The sequence below is a fragment of the Marmota monax genome, unplaced genomic scaffold, assembly GCF_021218885.2.
Source record: "Marmota monax isolate L192 unplaced genomic scaffold, Marmota_monax_Labrador192_F-V1.1 WCK01_AAM20220418_F8-fsc00012, whole genome shotgun sequence".
Lineage (NCBI taxonomy): Eukaryota > Metazoa > Chordata > Mammalia > Rodentia > Sciuridae > Marmota > Marmota monax.
This window is the reverse complement of record NW_026695227.1, coordinates 31,329,187-31,351,877: the sequence shown is the minus strand read 5'-3', so window position 1 is coordinate 31,351,877 and position 22,691 is coordinate 31,329,187. Positions and strand designations below refer to the sequence as shown.

General features: G+C 38.0%; 1 protein-coding gene and 1 pseudogene across 11 annotated transcripts in view; one reads left to right on the top strand and one right to left on the bottom strand.

Annotated features, from left to right (window-relative positions):
- Larp4 (La ribonucleoprotein 4) overlaps positions 1–19,567 on the bottom strand; it is a 68,235-nt gene extending 48,668 nt beyond the window's left edge. For 8 of the 11 annotated variants that reach the window (XM_046435602.1, XM_058576440.1, XM_046435606.1 and 5 more), the window contains exon 1: positions 19,426–19,567. In XM_046435602.1, coding sequence (XP_046291558.1) covers positions 19,426–19,443 — 18 coding nt within the window. In that variant the 5' untranslated portion in view covers positions 19,444–19,567. Of the gene's footprint in view, positions 1–18,993; positions 19,082–19,237; positions 19,373–19,425 lie in introns of those variants that run through there. The other 3 variants (XM_046435603.2, XM_058576441.1, XM_046435605.2) reach the window with 3 other exon arrangements.
- Positions 10,750–10,847, top strand: LOC124087487 (U6 spliceosomal RNA; annotated as a pseudogene).
- Positions 19,568–22,691: the final 3,124 nt, after the last annotated feature.

Genomic DNA, 22,691 nt, shown 5'->3' with positions numbered 1-22,691 from the left:
AGACACTTCACTTTGTATGATTCTTAATGCACATTAATGAAAATCTAATAAAGCCTTATACTGTGATTCTTTTCCACTTATTCCAGCGACTTTCCAGCTTCATATCTGAAGGCAAATTTTCTTTAAAAAGGTATTAAATACTAGTTGAAACTGTGCTAAGCCATACTTATGTCACCCCCTCCCAATTCACAACTTTGCCATATATTCTTACTCAAAATTTTAATCTTTCACAGCACATTAAATTATTAGGTCAGTTGCGGTGGCACACACCTGTAATCCCAGTGACTGGTGATGCTGAGGAGTACAAGTTCAAAGCCATCATCAGCAAATCAGTGAGGTCCTAAACAACCTTTTTTTTTTGGGGGGGGGGGGAGTTGCTAGGGATTGAACCCAGAGGTACTTTTACCCCTGGGGTTCCTAAGCAACTTAATAAGATCCTGTCTCATAAAAAAAATTAAAAAGGGCTGGGTATGAGCACTAGTGGCAAGCTCCAATTCAGCAGTAGGTAAACTACCCCTGCATTTAATCCCTAGTACAAACAAAAACTTTCAATTTAGCTTTTTTGAATTCACACAGGTAGTATGAATTTCAGCTCTATATTGTGGCTTTAAAGAGGATTTGTGGGAACAGCCCGGAAAACATAAAATAAAACTAAATGTTCTATTTAATGTGTTCAATTCCCAGTACTAAAACAAAAACAAACAAACAAAAAAAGAGCTAAGGCATTAGAGAAGGGCTGGCCTAAATAATATGACTCAGATTATGGGGAGAAACAGCAAATATTTCAACAGTTGAACCCAGAGTCTGGCCCAGTGGTTAATTCCAGCTATTGGAGGTTGAGTAAGAAGGATCACTTGAGCCCAGGACCATAAAACCAGCCTGGGCAACACTGAGAGCTCTGGCTCAAGAGCAAATAAAATGGGCCCAGAATGGTGGCACATGCCTGTTATCATGGGAGGATGAAGCAGGAGGACTGCAAGTTCAAAGCCAGCCTCAGCAACTTAACGAGAAGGTCCGGTCTAAAAATAAAAAAGGGCTGGGGATGTGGCTCAGTAGTTAAATGCCCCAGGGTTCAATATGTAATACCAAAAATGTTAATCATAAATAAAAATAAATTAAAAAGCTGAACTCAAAAACAGAAAGGACCTCTCCCATACCAATGTAGAGTCAAAGTTAAAATGGGTAAGTTCCAGCCAGGCATGGTAGTACACACCTGTAATCCCAGAGACTTGGGAGGCTAAGGAAGGAGGATTACAAATTCAAGGCTATCCTCAGAAACTTAAGTAAGGCTCTAAAAAACTCAATGACTCCCTGAACCAACATTAAAAATAAAACGGTGTGGGGATGTAAAGTGCCTTTAGGTTCAATCCCCAGAACCCAACCAAAACAACAAGTTCCCCTTTCTCTGGGAAAGCTTTCTTCCCCATCATCCTCATTCTACTTTGTGTACCCTGTCTAAACTACAGACCATTAAAAACTACAGTTCTGGGTCACCAAGGATCAACAGACAAGAAGTGCTACCTTATTATCTCTATGGGTAAGTACTTTCTGATTGATTTTTTTAAGACTTCAGTTGTTTTCTTTTTTTTTTTTTAAAGTGGCCTGAGTTTACTTTTTTTTTTTTTTTGGGGGGGGGGTACTATGGATTGAACCCAGGGGTACTTAACTACTGAGCCACATCCACAGCCCTTTTTTTTAATTTTCAATTTTCAGACAGAGTCTTGCTAAATTGTTTAGGGCATCACAGTTGCTGAGGCTGATCTTAAACTTGCAATCTTCCTGCATTAGCCTCTGATCTGCTTGATCAGCTGGGATTACAGGTGTGTGCCACCACATCCAGCTTAAACTAAACTTTTTTTTTTTAAACTATGGAGTGCTTCTTGGCTTTTGGTTTCAAGGCTGCAAGAAACTTTTACAATATAATCAAAACCATTAACTAAGCTTGGCACAGTGGTGCACGCCTGTAATCCTAGCAGACTCAGGAGACTGAGGCAGAAGATCGTGAGTTCAAAGCTAGCGTCAGTAAAAGTGAGGTGTTAAGCAACTCAGTGATACCCTGTCTCTAAATAAAAATAAAAAAGAGCTGGGGATGTGGCTCAATGATCAAGTGCCCCTGAGTTGTATCCCTCCCCAAAACAAACAAAAAAATGCCCCCATTAACTAAATGTGAAAAATTTCAGAGAAGCAGAAGCATCTCTAGAAGCACCATAAACAATTACATCATCATCTTGGTTTAGAGATGTTAATTCACAATTCCCTCATATCAATTACAAAGGAAGGAAACAGACTAACTTTTATATAGTCCCACTAGGACAGACATGTCCCACATTATTATTATTATTATTATTATTTTAATTTTTGTTTTTGGGTACCAGGTATCCAATTCAGGGGTATTCGGCCACTGAGCCACATCCCTAACACTATTTTGTATTTTATTAGAGACAAGGTCTCACTGAGTGCTTAGTGCCTCGCTAAATTGCTGAGGCCAGCTTTAAACTCGTGATCCTCCTGTCTCAGCTTCCAGAGCCTCTGGAATTACAGGAGTGCACCACCTTACCTTGCTAACCCAGCTCCCCTTTTATATTTTATTTTGAGACAGGGTTTAGCTAAGCTGCTTAGGTCCTTACTACGATGTTGTGGCTCAACACCTGCGATCCTCCTGCTTCTGCCTCCTGAGCAGCTGGGATTACAAGTGTGTGCCACCACACCCAGCCAAGATATTATTTTTAACTTTTTGGGTATGTGTGTGGAGTGGGGGGCGGGGCACTGAGGAATAAACCCAGGGATGCTTTAACCACTGAGCCACATTTCCAGCCCTTTTTGTTTTTTTAAGTATTTTTATTTTTAGTTGTTGATGGACCTTTATTTTATTTACTTATATGCAGTGCTGAGAATTGAACCCAGTACCTCACATGTACTAGGCAAGCACCCTACCACTCAGCCACAACCCCAGCCCCTAGCCCTTTTTAATATTTGGGTCAAGGTCTCACAAAGTTGCTTAGGGCCTTGCTAAGTTGCTGAGGCTGGCTTTGAACTTGCAATCCTCCTGCCTCAGCCTCCCAAGTTGCTGGGTGCTAAGTAGCACTTTTAGAAAGCAAGTCCTCTTTGTAAGTGTTACTATACAGGCAAGTAAATAGTGCTTGCTGTACCAAAGGGTGTTTTGTTTTGTACCTGGGATTGAACTCAGGGACATTCCACCACTGAACCACATCCCCAGTCCTATTTTTGACAGGGTCTCACTGAGTCACTTAGCGCCTCACTTTTGCTGAGGCTGGCTTTGAACTTGTTATCCTCCTGCCTCAGCCTCCCCAGCTACTGGGATTATAGGCGCATGCTGTTGTGCCTGGCCCAAAGGTATTTTTAATCAAAGAGGTATCAGAATCTTCTCTGGCTAAATTAAACAGGCAATTTACTAAAAGTTAGCATCATTACCACTATGTCACTGGAAAGGCAAAGATAAACATGCAAAGATAAAGAAAATCACTCTCTCTGCCACCACTAAACACTAAATACCATGATTTAAATCTGTTAAAACCTTTACTACTGACAGTGTCAAATTATCAGGAATTCAATCTGGCAACTATTACCTCTACTTTAAGCTGACCATCCCCTACTGCACCCCTGACCACAAGTGGAAGTTATAAATAGAATCCTCACTTCCTTAGACAAAAAAAGAGAGAGAGAAAGATGAGAGATGAGAGAGAGAATTTTAATATTTATTTATTTTTTTAGTTCTTGGCGGACACAACATCTTTGTTTGTATGTGCTGCTGAGGATCGAACCCGGGCAGCACACATGCCAGGCGAGCTTGCTACCGCTTGAGCCACATCCCCAGCCCCTCCTTAGACACTTTCAAAGAGAAGTCATCTATAGCTATGTCCAACTTTGGTTCAGAGGTCACATGCCCGCATCCATCTAGGTAGAAAAGAACCCAAGAATTTGAGTTTGACTTTTTGCTGGAGAGGCTAACTAATATTTTGGGCATTTCAGCAAATGTAGAAAACTAATAAAACATTTGGAGGCCCCAAGTATGGCAAATATTTATTATAAGAGGTTAAGACTAACCAAGCATGGATGCAGTCTTGAAATCCTTGGGACCTGGGAGGCTACAGCAGAAGAACTCTAAGTTCAAGGTCAGCCTCAGGAACTTATGGAGACTCTCAGAAACTTAAGATTCTGTCTTAAAAGGATTGTGGATGCAGCTCAGTGGTAAAGTGACCAATGCAATCTCTAGTACCAAAAATAAAAAAACAAAAACATTGACAAACTAAGGCTAATATTTAACATACAAAATATGTCATTTGTAATTATCCAAATATCCAAAAAGTAGCTAAAAAAAAAAATCCCATGTCTTTTGCTGATGGGACAGACTAACATTACAATATTTAATAATAAATCAAAATAACGAATAGAAACATGCCTTTCCAGGATCATGCTACTCATAAATCTGAAGTGTGAAACATGTTTCTTGCTAAGGGCATTGATGGGGGAGGTATGGGGAAAGCAAAAGAGGAAGTACTGGGGACTGAAATGGAGCATATTATGTTTTATGCTTTTAAAAATGTCAAAATGAACCCCACTATGTATAACTATAATGCACTTTAAAAAATAAATAAAATGTAAGATCTATGGCATTTTGTAAGATATACTCTAAAAGCCACTACTGTATATAAGAAGACATATGTAAAGTTGTATTCAGCAAGCACTGACTCCATGAGTAAAAAACTGAAAACAACCAAAATGCCCATTTAAGAATGAATAGTTGGGTTGGGATCGTGGCTCAGTGGTAGAGTGCTCGCCAAACATGCATGTGGCACTGGGTTCCATCTTCAGCACCACATAAAAATAAAGATTGTGTCCACCTAAAACTAAACAAATTAAAAAATAAATAAATAAAAAAGAATGAATAGTTAACTCATCAATGTTTACAGCAACTTAATTTACAATAGCTAAACTATGGAACCAACCCAAGTGCCCTTCAACAGATGAATGGATAAAGAAACTGTGGTATATATACACAATGGAATATTACTCAATCTTAGAGAAGAATGAAATTATGGCATTTGCCCATAAATGAATGGAACTGGAGGATATTGTGCTAAGTGAAATAAGACAACCCCAAAGAACCAAAGGCCAAATGTTTTCTCTGATATGTGGATACTAATTCATAATGGGGGGTGGAGTACGCCATAAGGGCAAATAGAAGTACTTTGGATTAGACAAAGTGGAGTGAAGGAAGGGGAGAGGATATGAGGGTAGGAAGGAAAATAGAATGAATCAGACATTATCACCCTATGTGCATATATGATTACACAACCAGTGTAACTCTACATCATGTACAACCAGAACAAAGAGAAGTTACACTCCATTTATATATATGTCAAAATGCATACTGTTGGCTGGGGATATAGCTCAGTTGGTAGAGTGCTTGCCTCACATGCACAAGGCCCTGGGTTCAATCCCCAGCAACACACACACACACACACACACACACACCAAAAAAAAAAACCTACTAAAAAATGCATTCTGTCATGTATACTAATTAAGACAAAAAATGAATAGTTAAAAATGTGGTTTAACATGAGAGACTCTAAGAGTTTGTTTTCTAAGAGGGCCTTTATCTTGGCTTTGCTTTCCATTATTTCAATTACCCTTGGACAACAGCATTCCAAAAACATGAAATGGAAAAGTGCAGAAATAAACAATGTCTTGAAATTATGAAGTTGAGTTTCATGATGAAATCCTGCACCTTCTGCCTGGTATGTGAATCATCCCTTTGTCCAGCATACCTACTCCAGATATGCTATCCTTTAGTCACTTAATTATTGACTGTTATCAGATTAATGTTATCAGATCAACTGTACAAGTTCATGTTCATTGTGTTCAAAAGCAACCCTTATTTAATATTGGCTCCAAATCACAAGACTGGTAATGCTGGCAATTCATACATGTCAAAGTTAAAAGGTGAAGGTTCTTTTTAAGGGGGGAAAAAACCCACAATCATATGCTTAGGTTGTTAAGATGTACAGTGTAAGATGATATTTTGAGAGAGATCATATTCACAATTTTTTTCTTTTTTTTTGGTCTGTGCATGTTGTACTGGGAATTTAACCTAGGGTTTCACACATGCTATGCAAGTGCTGTAACACTATACTACATCTCCTTCCCTTTTTATTTTTTGAGACAAGGTCTCACTGAGTTGCTGAGGCTGACCTTGACCTGGCAATCCTCTGGCCTCAGCTTCACTAGGACCTGGGATTACAGGTATGCACTAAGTAACTTTATTTTAATTTTATAATCATTCTATTTTATTATTGTTGTTAATCTATTAACGTGTTCCAATTATAAATTAAACTTTATCTTAGGTATATGTGCATAGGAAAAAATATATTAAAAATAGTATTTGGTACTGTCTGTAGTTTCAGGCTATTCACTAGGGGTTTTGGAATGGTCTTTTATGGATAAAAGAGGACTATTGAAATATGAAAAGTATGGTAAGTCATATTGTTCAAAGAAAAAAAAATCAAGTTGCAAAACAATGAGCACTCTTCTGTTGTTGGCTGCTTTTTTTTTTTTTTTTGGTACTGGGGGTTCAGCCCTGGAGTGCTTTCCCACTGAGCTACATTCCTAGCCTATTTTTTTATATTTAATTTTATTTTTTAATATTTATTAGCTTTAGGTGGACACAATATCTTTATTTTGTTTTTATGTGGTGCTGAGGATCGAACCCATGCCTCACGAGTGCGCTACTACTTGATCCATATCTCCAGCCCCCTTTTTTATTTTTTTTTAATTTGAGAGAAGGTCTTGCTAAGTTGCTTAGATCCTCACTAAGTTACTGAAGCTGATCTTGAACTGGAAATCCTCCTGCCTCCGACCCCTAGAATTGTTGAGATACAATAAGCATTTATTTATTTATTTTGCAGGGTGGCGTTTGGTAGCAGGGATTAAACCTAGGGCGCTTAACCACTGAACCACATCCCCAGTCCTTTTTTTATTATTATTAATTTTTTAAAAATAAATGACAGCAGGGCTGGGGATGTGGCTCAAGCGGTAGTGCGCTTGCCTGGCATGTGTGCGGCCCGGGTTCGATCCTCAGCACCACATAAAACAAAGATGTTGTGTCCGCTGAAAACTAAAAATAAATAAATAAATATTTTTTTAAAAAAATAAATGGCAGCAGAATGCATTACAATTCTTATTACATATATACAGCACAATTTTTCACATCTCTGGTTGTATATAAAGTATGTTGATATCAATTCACATCTTCATACATGTACTTTGGATAATGATATCCATTACATTCCACCATCCTTGCTAACCCTGGCTCCCTCCCTTTCCTTCCCAACCCTCTGCCCTATCTAGAGTTCTCCTATTCTCCCATGCTCCCCCTCCCTACCCCACTATGAATCAGCCTCCTTATATCAGAGAAAACATTCGGCATTTGTTTTTTGGGGGGATTGGCTAACTTCACTTAGCATTATCTTCTCCAATGCATCCATTTACCTGCAAATCCCCAGTTCTTTTTTTTTTTTTTTTTTGAGAGAGAATTTTTTAATATTTATTTTTTAGTTTTCGGTGGACATAACATCTTTGTTTGTATGTGGTGCTGAGGATAGAACCCAGGCTGCACGCATGCCAGGCAAGCGCGCTACCACTTGAGCCACATCCCCAGCTCCCCAGTTCTTTTTTAAATTTTGAGACAGGTTCTCTCTTAAGTTGCTTACAGCCTTGCTAAATTGCTGAGGCGGCTTTGAACTTGTGATCCTCCTGCCTTAGCCTCCTGAGATGCTGAGATTACAGGCATACGTCACTTCACCCAGCTACAATAAGCATTTATTTTTAAATTTAATTTTCTGTAAATAATGCACCAGCATAGAATGAAGACCAAAAAAAATCACTAGTTACCTACTAATATTTTTTATTTTTGTTTGTGCTTTTCTGCTTTTCCCCCACACTTAACATTTTACGCTTTTAAAATTAAAATTGTATGCATTTTTAATAATTTGTATTTATGGTATAAACATGTTTTGAAACATGTATATGGTGAGGAATGGCTAAATCAAGCTTATACACACACACTTCTCTACACTCTCTATTTTTATCTGTGTGATGAGATTACTTTAAAAAAAATAATTACACACGTATAACAACACATAGCCAGGTATGATGATGAATGCCTATAATCCCAGCTGCTCTGAAGGCTGAGGCTAGAGAACTTTGATTTCCAGGCCAGCCTCTGCAATTTAGCAGAGGGGTGGGGGTATGGCTCAGCAACAGAACACCCAGCTTCATTCCCCAGAGCCTCCTCCGCCAAGAAAGAAAAGTTTAACACAAAAAAACCTCAAATTAAAAGATATCCAACTGGAAAAACTATTCTTCATTAGTGACATGACTATTGTTTTTAAAGATGAAAGTTTATAGAAAGTTTACCAATTGGTAAGGAAAGCACAAACAAATAAAAGGACAATTCACAAAAGGAGTACGCAAAAAGCTAATATACATGGAAAACTGTTCAATCTCACTATGCACTGAGGAAATGTAAAAATCAATTTTCTCATTTTAACCTTACAAATTAGAATGCCTTAATGCTAACAAAGATGCAGTAAATTGGGCATTCATAAAAACTGTTTAAACAATTCTGGAAAGCAATTCATCAACAATGATACTAACAACTTCAACATGTTCATACCTAAACCTTCTATGTGAATTTCAGTCAAAATGTTTATATACAAGAGTGTTTCTTGTAGAATCATTCTAAACTGGAAACTGAAAATATTCAACAAATACCAAGCAAGTGCTCTACCACTGAGTAATAAAGACTTCTATCAAAATTCTTTATAGGCCAGGCATGTTGGCACACACCTGTAATTTCAGCAGTTCAAGGGTGAGACAGGTGGATCACATAAAGACCCTCCACAACTTAACAAGACCCTGTCTCAAAATAAAAAAAGACTGGGAATGTAGCTCAGTGGTGAAAGTATCCCTGTTTTAAATCCCTAGTAAAAATGAAACAAAACAAAAATACCTAGGAGAATCAGAAGCCCTTGAAGTACAAAGCGGTAGAAAAACACATAACCATTAAAGGATGTAAAAACTGCTCTGGGCTGGGGCTCAGCAGTAGCACACTTGCCTGACATGTGTGAGGCACTGGGTTCTATTCTCAGCACCACATATAAATAAATAAAGGTCCGTCAACAACTTAAAAAAATATATTTAAAAAAACCCCTGCTTTAAGTATACACTGAAACTATCTGTCAGCATACACATGGTATGCAAGCATACAAACTCAGACACTCAACAAAAAATATCCACACTATCCCTAAAGGGAGACAGATCAACTACCATTCCTTCCCCCAACCTCCCTTCTAAGTGATATATGTCACTCCCAAATAAGAAGAGCAGTCTAAATTACTGGACCATTTAATGCAAAATCCTATCTGGAGAGCAAAGGAAAAAAGGGAAACAGTAAATTCTTATCAAAATGATTATCTCCTTGTTCCAAGATCAGTTTTAAGGTAATAAGTAGAACAAAGTGATAGGGAAGAGTCACTATAAATATGGTAAACCCATCTCTTTGGCTATACATAACCTTTTACTTACCTATTTACTATCAGAAATCCCATGCCACTTAACCCCATAAATGCTGTAAAACAGAAATAAAATATATAAATTGGTTAAACTGACTTGCCCCAAGGCAGATCAGTCTATCCAGGTTCAGTTTTTTGGTTTTGTTTGTTTTGTTTTTAAATACTTTTTTAGTCATTGATGGACCTTTATGTATTTATTTGTATGTGGTGCTGAGAATTGAACCCAGGGCCTCACATGTACCAGGGAAGTGCTCTGCCACTGAGCCACAACCCAAGCCCCGCCAAGTTCAGTTTTTATCTCTAAGATTAACAGGGCCATGACATTTAAGGTACTTATTAAGACCCCCACATACACCAATGAAAAACAAAATTTGTCATTTCATCTAGTATAACTTCAGTCCTAAATGTGAACAACCAGAAAATGGAGATGAAAATTTACCTCTCATATTTTACTTTATGAAAGTAAAAATTTAAAAAGTAGGAATTCTTCACTCAGAGAATAACACTTCAGAAACAATTCATCTTCATTAATAATCTGTTAAATACTATCACCATCCATATTTTACAGATAAGGAAAAGGTTACCTCACCTCACCTCACCTTAAGGTAAAGTATCACACCCACAGTGACACAACTAATAAGACTGAGCCAGGATCTGATCCTAGGTATTCTGGAGCGTCCATGCTCTTAATCATTATACTCATTACCTGAGAGGACCCTTTAAGCCAGTTATACTACATAGGAATATTATAAATCTCCTCTCCTTGCCAAATGGTCTCTGGCCTCAGTTGTGCCTAGAGTGACTAATGATCCAGAAGAAACAGACACAGAAAACAGCCACCAGATAAGAACTAGAATTCCCAGGGCAGAAGTCACTTGGGATCTGCAATAATTTCTACTCTAGGGCAAAGGTACTGTTAAATTTCATTTGAAGAAAAAAATAACATTCATGGTAGCCTACGTAACAGAATTTACCCAATCACAAAATATTTATCCTAATCTCAAATTGTTTTGTCTGTTAACTCCATGATGGCAGTGACCTTATCTATGGTTTATTGCTCTCTGGCACTTTCAACAGTGACCAGAACATAGGAGACCCACAAGAAATTTTGTTGAATGAATAAATACAAGTACATACTAGTCAGTGTTTCTCAAACTTTAATGTGCTTAAGATTCACCAAAGGAATGATACAGAGAAGATTAGCATGGCCCCTGCACAAGGATGACACAAATTCGAGAAGCATTCCAAAAATAAATAAATAAATAAACCAAAAAAAACGAAAAAAGAAAAAACCAGATTCACCAAAGGGAGACAGAGCAGAGGTGTACGCCTGAAATACTAGTGGCTTCGGAGGCTAAGGCAGGAGGTTCAAAAGTTCAAAGCCAGCCTCAGCAACTCAGTTAAGACCTTGTCTCAAAATAAAAACCAAAAAGGGCTGAGAATTTAGCTCAGTGGGAGAGGGGCCCTAGGTTAAATCCCCAGTGTTTCTCTCTCTCCCTCCTTCTCTCTCTGAAACAAACACACACACACACACACACACACACACACTGAATCAAGGCTCACTCATCATTCACTGTCAAAGAACACCTGAGTTTATTTGCTAATAAAGCTATTGCCACTGAACCTTAGAGGAAAATATGCAAATTATATCCCCAAATCTTCAGATGGAATCTGTCAACTGTTCAAAAAACAGGGTATGGTAGCACACCCCAATAATACCAGCTACTTCAGGAGACTGAAGCAGGATGATCACAATTTCAAGGTCAGCTTGGGCAATTTAGTAAGACCCTGTCTCAAAATAAAAAATATAAAGGGCTGGAGTCAAGCGCAGTGGGACACACTCAGTAATCCCAGTATTTGGGAGGTTGAAGCATGAAGATCACAAGTTCTGGGCCGGGCTCAGTAATTCAGCAGAAGATCCTAAATAACTTATCAAGATACTGTCTCAAAATAAAAATAAAAGGACTGGGGATGTAGCTCAGTGGTAAAGCACTTGGCTACCTGTATGAAGTCTTGGGTTCAGGTCCCAGTACCACCAAACAAACAAAAAACACTAAAAACAAAAATGTAAGCCCCTCTATATTAGTAGCACTTTTGGTGGGTCTTGAATTGCTAGGAAAACATTATAAAGTTACACATTTCTCTCAAAAAAGTTCTACAGAAAACTCATGAATCCTCTTAATAAAGAATAATAAAGTTCTTAGTAAAGAACTTTAGCTGCTAGTATTCTAGCTACTTGGGAGGCTGAGAGGAGAATCAAAAGTTCTAGGCTAGCCTCAATGATTTAGCAATACCCTGTCTCAAAATGAATGAATACACCTATTTAAGATAGAGGATAAAATAGATAGGACCAGGGATGTAGCTCAGTGGAAACGAACCCTGGGTTCAATCCCCAGTACAATTAAATATTGGGGGGGGGGTTGTGGATATAATCCTGTTACACCCCCCCCACCAAATCTAGCATTAGCAATTAAATAGATTAGGATAGTCTTCAAATTCTGAGCCTTTACTTCAATTGGTAAGCTGAGAGACCAATCACTGATAAAGCTGATAAATTCTGTTACAAATGAACTTAACTAACCTCCAACCTCAAATGATCAAATAATCATTTTCAGGAAATGTGTTCTTTTTTTTTTTTTTTTAAATCTGAAACATTTTTTTAAAATATTTATTTTTTTTCAGTTTTAGGTGGACACAACATCTTTGTTTGTATGTGGTGCTGAGGATCGAACCCTGGTAGCACGCATGCCAGGCGAGCTTGCTACCACTTGAGCCACATCCCCAGCCCAGGAAATGTGTTCTTTAAATTCCTGTAGTGACTATTAAGCCAGCAAACCCTTAGTTACTTTAAATGTGAACAACCAGAAACCGGAGATGAAAATTTACCTTTCATATGTATATACTGAACCAGCAATCACAAAGAGAATGCTTATGATTCTAAAAGCTTTAATGTAACTATCAATCCTCTTAACAACCCCCCCCCAGACATATATTAATATTATCCTAATGTAACAGTACATTATCTTCAATTTACAGGTAGGAAACAGGAAAAACTTGCCCACAGGCATACATCTACAAAGTGATCCAGTCTAAGCAGGGTAAAGTTAGCCTGGCTCCAGATTCACTTTTTGTTTCAAGATGGGTCTCACTATGTCATCCAGGCTGGTTTCAAATTCCTTGGCTCAGGTGATCTTCCTGCTTTAGCTTCCCTAGTAGTTAAAACTACAGGTATGGGCCGCCTTGCCCAGTGTACATATTTTTAACCATTCTTTTATACAACCTTGCATATGAATGTCTTATATTACTCAGTAACTGCCTTCCTATTTTTTCCCTCCATCCAACTCAAAAGCCTAGAATAAACTCTAACCCCAGCAACCCAAGAGGCTGAGGTAGGATTATAAGTTCAAAGACAGCCTTAGCAACTCAATGAGACCTTATTTCTAAATAAAATACAAAAAAAGGACTGAGGATGTGGCTCAGTAGTTAAGTTCCCTGGGTTCAATCCCCAGTACAAAAAAAAAAAAAAAAAAAGAAAAGAAAAAAAATCCAGTGGCTTCTGGAAGGCAACTGCTTAGGTATCAGTAATTTATATACCAATACAGTGCCAAGGATTAAATGATAATATATATTAAGCCCTTACCCAGATTATTATAAAACTTAATATATAAATACTGTAAGCACCACAAACACAACTGTCAGAATACAGATAAAAACAAATTACAGGGCTCTGGTTGTGGCTCAGTGGTAGAACACTTGCCTAGCATGTGTGAGGCACGGGGTTCGATTCTCAGCACAGCATATAAATAAAAAGTCCACTGACAACTTAAAAATTACATACACTTATTTATATATAAAGAACAAATGACAGGATTATACCTGCCTCAGGTCACAGAATTAACATTTAACCCAGGATCCCCAAAGTCTTACAGAAAACAATGCATCATACAAAATATTCACAATGTTTTCAAGAAAACTAAAAACCTGCCTCCAGTATTAAACTTTAAAGAAAACAAAACAAAGCACAGATTGCAGTTATGATACATCAAAACACTAAGAACTCTATCAAAGCCAAAGGGTCACTTTCCATTTTCACTGAAGGATATTCAAAGGTTTCAAAAAAAAAAAAAAAAAAAACCCAAACAACAACTTTTTTTTTTTTTTTAATAATTTGACAATGATACCTGGATTAATAATTTTGGGGAGGATACTGGGGATTGAACTCAGGGGCACTCAACCACTGAGCTACAATCCCCAGCCCTATTTTGTATTTTATTTAGAAACAGGGTTTCACAGAGTTGCTTAGCACCTTGCTTTTGCTGAGGCTGGCTTTGAACTCGCAATCCTTGTGAGTCAGTCTCTTGAACCACTAAAAAATTCTTAACTTTCTCTATTTTGTACTCCTGTGCAACAAAGACTCAGACTCCATTTCTAATTACAGGGTCAAAATCTTGTTTTAAGCTCCAAGGTAGAAAACCAAAATTACAGATTTGAAATGTTCCTGTTTAATATCAAGGATTACTTCCATTAGCTAAGAAATATGAGTCTGGCAGTCAGCACAAATTCAAATTAACCAAAATATAAAATAGTTGAGTATCAATATTTCTTTTCCTCAGTACTGGGGATTGAAGCTAGGGTACCATACTACTGAGCTACATCCCTAATCTTTTTTGAGATTAGGGTCTCACTAAATTGCTGAGGCAGATCTCAAACTTGTGATTCTCCTGTGTCAGCCTCCGGAGTGGAGTGGATAACATTACAGGTGTACCCCATCACACCCAGTTGAAGATCAAGGTTACTAACTATTAGGTTGTTTTTTTTTTTAAAAAAAACAAACAAACAAACAAAAAACATACTACCAGCTCCAGTATATAGTCCAGAATTGAACTGTTCAAAACTCACTTATAACTTTCCTTGGCAAAAATTTCACAATTTGTTCATTTTTTTTTGGTCAGTCAGTGATATCCAATAACTCTACTAATAAAGAAGCTGATGGGAAACAACTGAGTACTTTATTTGGGGCAAAAGGCACAACACTACTAATAATTAACAAAATTAATAAAAATTATCCAGGCAAATATCTTACAACTTATTTCAGAATCTAAAACTAGTAATGTTATTGCCTAAAAAAGCAAGAAAACTTTTTTAACACTGGGTCTCACTATGCTGCCCAGGCTGGTCTCCAACTCTGGAGCTCAAATGATTCTCAAACCTCAGCATCCCTAGTACTGGGGTTATAGGTGCATGGAATCCGCACAGCTAAAATTTATTTTTTTATTACATTAAATCCTAGGAAACACAGAAATGAGGAATTACTGTTTAATGAGCAGACAGCTTCATTATCCCAAGATGAAACAAGTTCTGGAGTTGTATGGTTGTAATGGTTGCACAACAATGTGCACATCTTTAAAAATAACAATGAATTGTAAACTTAATAGTTAAAAATGATAAACTTTATATGTATTTTACCATAGTTAAAAATTATCTTGGCCAGGCGTGATGGAACACATCTGAAAATTCCTGCAAGTTGGGACGCTGAGGCAAGAGAATTTCAAGTTAGAGGCCAGCCTCAACAACTTAATGAGGGAATATGGTCTGAAAAATGATCAACATGTTAACAAAATTACAACCTGTCTCCAGGTGCTCAAAAGTTTTAAACAACCTGACAGCACATGGAAGAAGGGCACATATCACTGTTTAAAATACAAAATATCCTGTAAAGGAATTTAAGTCAGGTCACATTTGACAACTTTGTACATTATCCATACTTTTCCCCCCTCTTCCCAGACAGAAACTGTCTCAGAACATAGGTGTCTTCAAAAAACAAAACAAAACACACAAACTACCTTAAATCAAAATAGTCCCTCGATGAAACAGAAGGTTAAACCAGGTCTGCTGGCATTAAACCCAGTGACCAGGGAGAGTGAGGCAGGAGGATCACAAATTCCAGGCCGGTCTCAGGAACTTAGTGAGACCCTATCTCAAAATAAAAAATAAAAAGGGCTGGGGATATAGCTCAGTGACAAAGTACCCTTGGGTTCAATCCCCAGTACAAAAAAAAAAAAAAAAAAAAAAGGAAAGAAAAAGAAAAGAAAAGGAAAAAAAGTCCAAGTTTAAAAAAAATTGCATGTATTACTTTAAATTCCTTATCTGCCTTTAGATGTCTATTACAAAATAACTATGATTTATGAGATCTAATTCCAGCTTCAACTTTAATTAGCTATATAATCTTGACAAGTTCTCTGTGCCTTAGTTTCTTTTATCTTTAAGATGGGGTTAAGAATACCTCAAAGAGATGTGAAGCTTGAGCGGATATATATATATATATATAAATGCAAAACATCTAATGTGCCAGAAACGTAGGAGGCATGGGGATGAAACATTTTCAGACCAGGCCTGGAGCTTTAGCTCAGTGGCAGAGCACTTGCCTAGCATGTGTGAGGCACTGGGTTTGATCCTTAGTATCATATAAAAATAAAATCAAGGCATTCTGTCCTCTATAGCTATCCCACCGATTCCAGTTATAAACTATTTAAGCTGGGCGTCTCTTTGGGGAAAAAAAAAATACATGCAAGTAATATTTCAATCACAACCACAGAGGAGTCATGGATCCCAGATTAACTCTGCCAAAGATAATATCCACAAGCAACTTCATTTAATAAAGTGGTTCTTAACCTTTCGTGCCAGACTTCTTTAGTCTGATTGATCTATGGATCTCTTCTCTGAATTTTGTGTATGTGTACATACTAGGGATTGAACCCAGGGGCACTTAACCACATCCCCAGCCCTTTTTATTTTTTATTTCGTGATAGGGCATCTCTAAATTGCTTAGCACCTTGCTAAATTGCAAAGCTGGCTTTGAACTTATGATCTTCCTGTCTCAGACTCCCCAGCCCTTGGGGAGGTGCACCACCACAAACAGGTCTCAGACTCTTTTAAAACACCACCTGAAGTATACAGGATTACAAAGCAAACCAGTAATATTGAAATACAGTTATCAAAATATTTTAAAATGTCTAATATGGTAGTGAATGTCCTTTAAGTAAATTTCTAAACATATAAAAAGGAGTAATGAGCATAAACAATATTTCAAGATATCTATAAAACTTCTAATATGAAAAACCTGGTTTTTCTCTTGGTGACAAAGTCACAAACTCTGCTGTCTTCTTTGAATTAAAAAAAATTTTTGATTCTTTTCCATCTAGATTCCTGTCAAAAGCTAAGGAAAATAAACAGGCAAGTTTTTTTCCTCAAACTCAACCTCAACTAAGGTACTTCTCCAGTTTTATCCAGGAACCTAAATGAAGAATCCTGGTGAGCCAAAGACTTGTATTCTGAAAGCCAGACTTCAGACTTTAGTCCCACCTTATTTACACCTGAATTACTTTAGACATCTAACTTCTGAGCTTTGTTTCCCCTCATTGAGAATAATTCTGGTATCATGAGGTTTTAAGAATCAAATATTAGGAAAATGCCAAATGACCAAAGCGTTATTTTTGACAGATTTTAACACTATATGTTCAGTATCAAATATTTAATCACACTGTTAATCTTCAATAAAACTCATGATATGGGGCTGGGGATGTGGCTCAAGCGGTAGCGCACTCGCCTGGCATGCGTGCTGCTCAGGTTCGGTCCTCAGCACCACATACAAACAAAGATGTTGTGTCTGCCGAGAACTAAAAAAGAAATAAATATTTTTTAAAATTCTCTCTTTAAAAAAAAAAAAACTCATGATATGAAGAACTGATTAATAGGAATATTAACTTTACATAATAGTTTAGTAAGATAAGGTAGAGCTGTCTAAACTGGGAAGTGAGGACTGATTTGACATTAGAATCCCCTGAATCTAAATCCCAGGGTTTTTTTGGTTTTTGTTACTGAAGACTGAACCCAGGGGCACCTACCACTGGCCTTTTTGTTTTCTATTTTGAGACAGGGTCTCACTAAATTGCTTAGGACCTCACCAAGTAGCTGAGGCTGGCTTTGAACTTGTGATCCTTCTGCCTCAACTTCCCACACTGCTTGGATTACAGGCTTTTACCCTAAATTCCAGTTCTACTGTTTGCCTCAGTTTCTTTCTTTGTAAAATGCTGCAATATCACTTTAGAGGTACTTACTCAATAAATGTACCTATTACTGAAATTCACAATTAATAACGCCAAAGGAATCAATCTAAAAAAAAGTTTACTTTGGAATTCACGTTGATATAAAGCAACTGCACAATCTTCTGCCTGACAAAACATACGCAAACTTAAAACTATGTAGTATTTGCTTGGCATAACATTCCTAAAACAAACTAGCACTGGCTTAAAATCAAATCGGATTTCTTATTCTGAAGAAAACTATGGATTTTAAAAGGATGAACAGGCAGAATGAGTTCAGCAATTTTAAACTTTTTAATGATGTGCTTGGAATATTCCAATGAATGTTTATTATTAATATTGATATACTCTAAAGTAGATTTAAACTTAATTGAAAGATCTCTGCGCTGGTGATGTAGCTCAGTGGTTGAGCACTTAACTTTGCCTAGCACGCGAGAAGCCCTGGATTCAATTCCCAGCACCACAGAACAATAAAAATCATTTGACTTATTAGAAATACAGTATTAGGTTAAAAGAAAAATACTTTTTTAAACATTTACTTTCTGTAGGAATACTACGGAGTAAAATTCTCCCAGCCCACCACCCCACAAAACACTTTCCACCGGCTGCTCCTAGATCTCAGTCCATTATATCCATTATACAACCTGTAATTTCCTTCCCTCATTGAAAAGCTTCTTTTTACCGGCTTGATTAACAAAACCCAAGTTGCGAAGTTGCAGCTTTGCTGGTTTGATGTTTTCACAATGTAAGAACAATATGATCTGGAATCTACTCAAAGTATTAGCCAGGCAGTCAGCTGACGCTCACTGCACACAACAGAAGGACAGAAACGACAGAAATTAAAGTTCGCGTTTGTATAAGGCAGGTACCGCTACTTTGAAACCTAAAATAAGTCAAGAGCACACGTTCCAGTTAAAGTAATAAAAGTATTTCTATTGCTCAAATGACAATACAAAAAAAAAAAAAAAAAAGGCTTTTCCCAGACTACGTTTCTTTCACTCTTGGAATTTTCCTTGTAAAGAGGTTTTATCGGTTCATAGAACCAACCCGCATCACGCAGTCGCCGCCTGAGTAACTTTTACAAAAGGTCAAAGCGGTGCCTTTCAAGACTTCCAGACCTACAGGCTTCCCCTCCGTTCACAGTAACTCGTTTTCGCCCATAGAACGTTCCAGAGATTTAGGGACATGGACCGAACAAAATTTGGTGGAAACTGCAAAAAAGCTTTTTTTTCCCCAAACACTTAACACTCCCCGCCCCCCGATAAAACTCCAAAACAAACCAAGAAAACACATTTCACCTTCTCCCTCCGGGGTCCCACATGTTGCTCGCCTTCCTCCCAGAGGCCCCGCGAGGCCTCGCCTCACTCCCGAGAACGCGCCCACCTGATTACCCTTTTCTCCGACAGACTCCGCCCCCCCCACCCCCGCCCGTTCGCCTCCTTTAGATCCATATGGGACACTTTTAGCTTCCTCTGATCCTCAAGCCAAACCAGACAAGCCCCCGATACCCCACCTCCCGTCCTCCCGCGGTATGGGCCTCACCCTCACAGCTTCCCAAAGTGTTGGGAGCGCGCAGAGCGGAGCTGCAGGCCTGCACGGCCCAGGTGCTGTGTCAGCCTATCTGCCGGTTCCGCGGCGTGTACGGCCTGGAAAGTCACATGGCGGTGGGACCGGCCGGCGCCTCTACACTCCAGTTCTCCTCAGAGAAGAAGATTACCAAGTCCACTCACCTCCACGAAGAGCAACATGTCTTCCTCCGCTCGGCCCAAACGTTCCCGCCGCCGCGACTCCAACTGGCACGCAGGCCCGAGCCCCACTCGCTAGGATAAGGACACTCGCCTTGCCCCTCCACCCGGCAGTGGACCCGACTCCTCCCCCGCCGTCAGCCGCAGCGGCCCGACCCGCCCAGTCCCGCCTCCCTTGAAACAACAACTCTTTCCGGTTCTAGAGAAAAATTGCTTCCGGGAGAAGAGGAAGCCCTTGGCGCGCTCAACTTAGGCACTACACCTATTCCGCCAGCAGTGTGGAATGTACTATTGTCTGGGATCGGGGGAGACCATCAGAAGGAGGCGTCATTCTGTGCCAAGAGATTGAGTAAAAATGTTATTGATGCATTTTATCCCTTGCCAGATAGGTACCACAGCCCTAATAATTCCACAGTTTTCATATTTCAAAATCTAGATCTGATTAGAAGCCGATCTTATGTGAAGTGTAGTGGAATAATCGCCCAGCCCTGTTGAAAACGTAGTGGCTCGCAGAAAAAGGCAGAGGGGGGAAAAAAAGCTGTAGAGTAGTAAAGATGTTAGTACTGCTATTGTACAGTAAATTCTTACTGTGTGCTTGGCAATATACCAAGCATTTTGCGTGAATTAATTTTAAAACAATCCTATGCAATAAATAGTTTTATTTTAATACACCACTTTACAGTTGAAGGAGCTCTCGGTGGAGGGCGGGTTTCCCTTAGGCACACCTTTAAAGAACTTGCTCCAGGCTCGCTCAAAGGAGGTCTCCTGATTAACATAATGCATATAATTACACCTAGTCTAGATAGCAACTCCATCGGTTTTTCTGCCATACTTAAATGAAACAAAATAAAAATTAGGTTTTAAAAATTACCTTTATAATTTTTTGCTAGATTTATCCTTCCCTTACCAGTCCCATGCATACCCTAGTTCAGACACTTGTCTTTTGAAATAATCATGCCTTGATCTTTTCCAATGAATTTTTTTCCATTCCAATTTTTTATTCTTCTCCTTTTGGTACTGGGGATTGAACTCAGGGGCACTTTATAACTGAGCTACATCCCCAGCCCTTTTTATTTTTTATTTCGAGACAGGATTTTGCTAAGTTGCTTAGGGCCTCCCTAAATTACTAAGTCTGAGTCTGACTTGGAACTTGCAATCTTCCTGCCTCAACCTCCCAAGTCACTGGGACTATAGGCATGCTCCACTGCGCCCCAGACTCTCCTTCCTTATTTTTAAAAAATCTTCTAAAGTGAAGGTTTCATAATCTCCAAACTGCTGTTACTTGCTTTCAACACCTTGCCAATCTGATCCTTTGGAATCTCCCTTGTTTAACCTCAAAGGAAACCTCTCACTTTCTCACATACCAAATTGATTCCATCATCAGATTGTTAGTAACACAGACCCTCCCTAGTCTGATTCCCCAGTAAACTCTCATTGCTTCATCTCATTGGTTAGACCAATCTCTTCAATTGCCCCCCAAGATACAAACTCATTAGTACTCACCTCCAAAGCCATGACTCAAGGTATCTTCCCTATCTGCAGTGCCTTCATTTGTCAACCAACCATCTCTCTCCATAAAGTTTTCCCAAAGACTCTGTTCTCCACAGATCTCTTCTTCATGTCCCTTTTTGCACTTGATTGTTATATTTTATCTCAAATTGTTTATTTTTTTGTTTTTTAGTTTCTTCACAGGAACCTTATATATTCTTCTCAGTTTAGGATAATGATAGCTGCATAATAGTGTCTCAACAAATGCTTGTCGAATGGTTAGAAGAATTTTGAAAGTTTGCTTTAAAAAGACTTCATTTCCAATTGCTGATGAATTCCATGCTGCATGAAACATACAAGCAAGAGAGCAGGAGAGAGAGTAATAATGCTAAGTTAGTTTAGTTAACATTTTGGCTGCTTTATGAATGCCTACTGGAATAAGCAATGAGAGAAAAGTTAAGTAAGGCTCTCACACATGAATATTATGATGAACAAAGTACTTAAAGAGGTGAATTCATAATGTCAAGAAATGCTGGATAATGCTGGGAGCAGTGATGCATGTCTGTAATCCCCGTAACTCAGGAAGCTGAGGCAGAATGATCACAAGTTCAAGACCAGCCTCATTAACTCAATGAGACCCTGTCTGAAAATTAAAAATTAAAAGAACTGGGGGGAAAAATTAAAAGAACTGGGGTTATAGCTCAATGGTAAAACACCCCTGGGCTCAATCCCCAATATCATCCCCCCAAAATTAAATAAATAAATAAATGCTGGATAATGATAGGTATTTTAATCAGACCTCATATTTATAAAAATAGCTCCTTAATTGTAGTCCTTTCAGAAAACATTATGGAAAAAAAAAAGAAAACATGAATTTGATTAAATGAATGAAGTTGGTCTGACAATCAAAGTATTCTGGGGTTTAAAAAAGTTTCTACAAAGGCTGGGGAGGTAGCTTAGTTGGTAGAGTGATTGCCTGACTTGCGTAAGGCTCTGGGTTCAATCCCCAGCACCACTAAAAAAAAAAAAAAAAAAAAAAGGTTCCACAAAGAAAGATACTGAAAATAATAATGCATCTCTACATTTTACTCAGTTTCTCTGGGAGAACTGATGAAAAATATGCCAAATATGAGAAAAACAAAAGTAGAGCATCTGGTTTTGGGAAGCTCACCAAGGAGTGGATAAATAATAGTTATATTTTAATGAGATAAATACTATAATAAAAAATTTACAAGTGATTTGAGAACATAGAGGAGGGAATCACTCAGAAAATGACATCTTAAGGAGAAGGGAAAATATGTAATTTGCTCCCTAATATACTGATTATCTTTAAAACATCAAAATTGTGTTTTTACAAATTATGAAACATAAATTTTATAAGTTTACAAGATATCATCATAGGACTAATTTTACAATATATTTACCAAAAGGTCTTAAATAAGAAGTTCTGATAGAGAAATTGTTATACGTCCATAATTTGTATAAAATTTAAAACCTGTAAAATGATACTATATAGTTTATGAACACATGCAAAACTATGTAGACTAGATACAGATACATTAAATTCATGATTGTTATTGCATTTGGAATGGAAGAGGGGAAGGAAGGAATCTGGGGAGGACAACAAAGGGGATGTCAGTTCTCTAATACTTTCCTTTATTTAAAAATATCTGAAGCAAAACTAAAGAGAAAACTAACAAAATATCAGAATTGACTAAGACAAAATATTTGTTCACTCTAGGTGATAAGTACATAGCGATTTG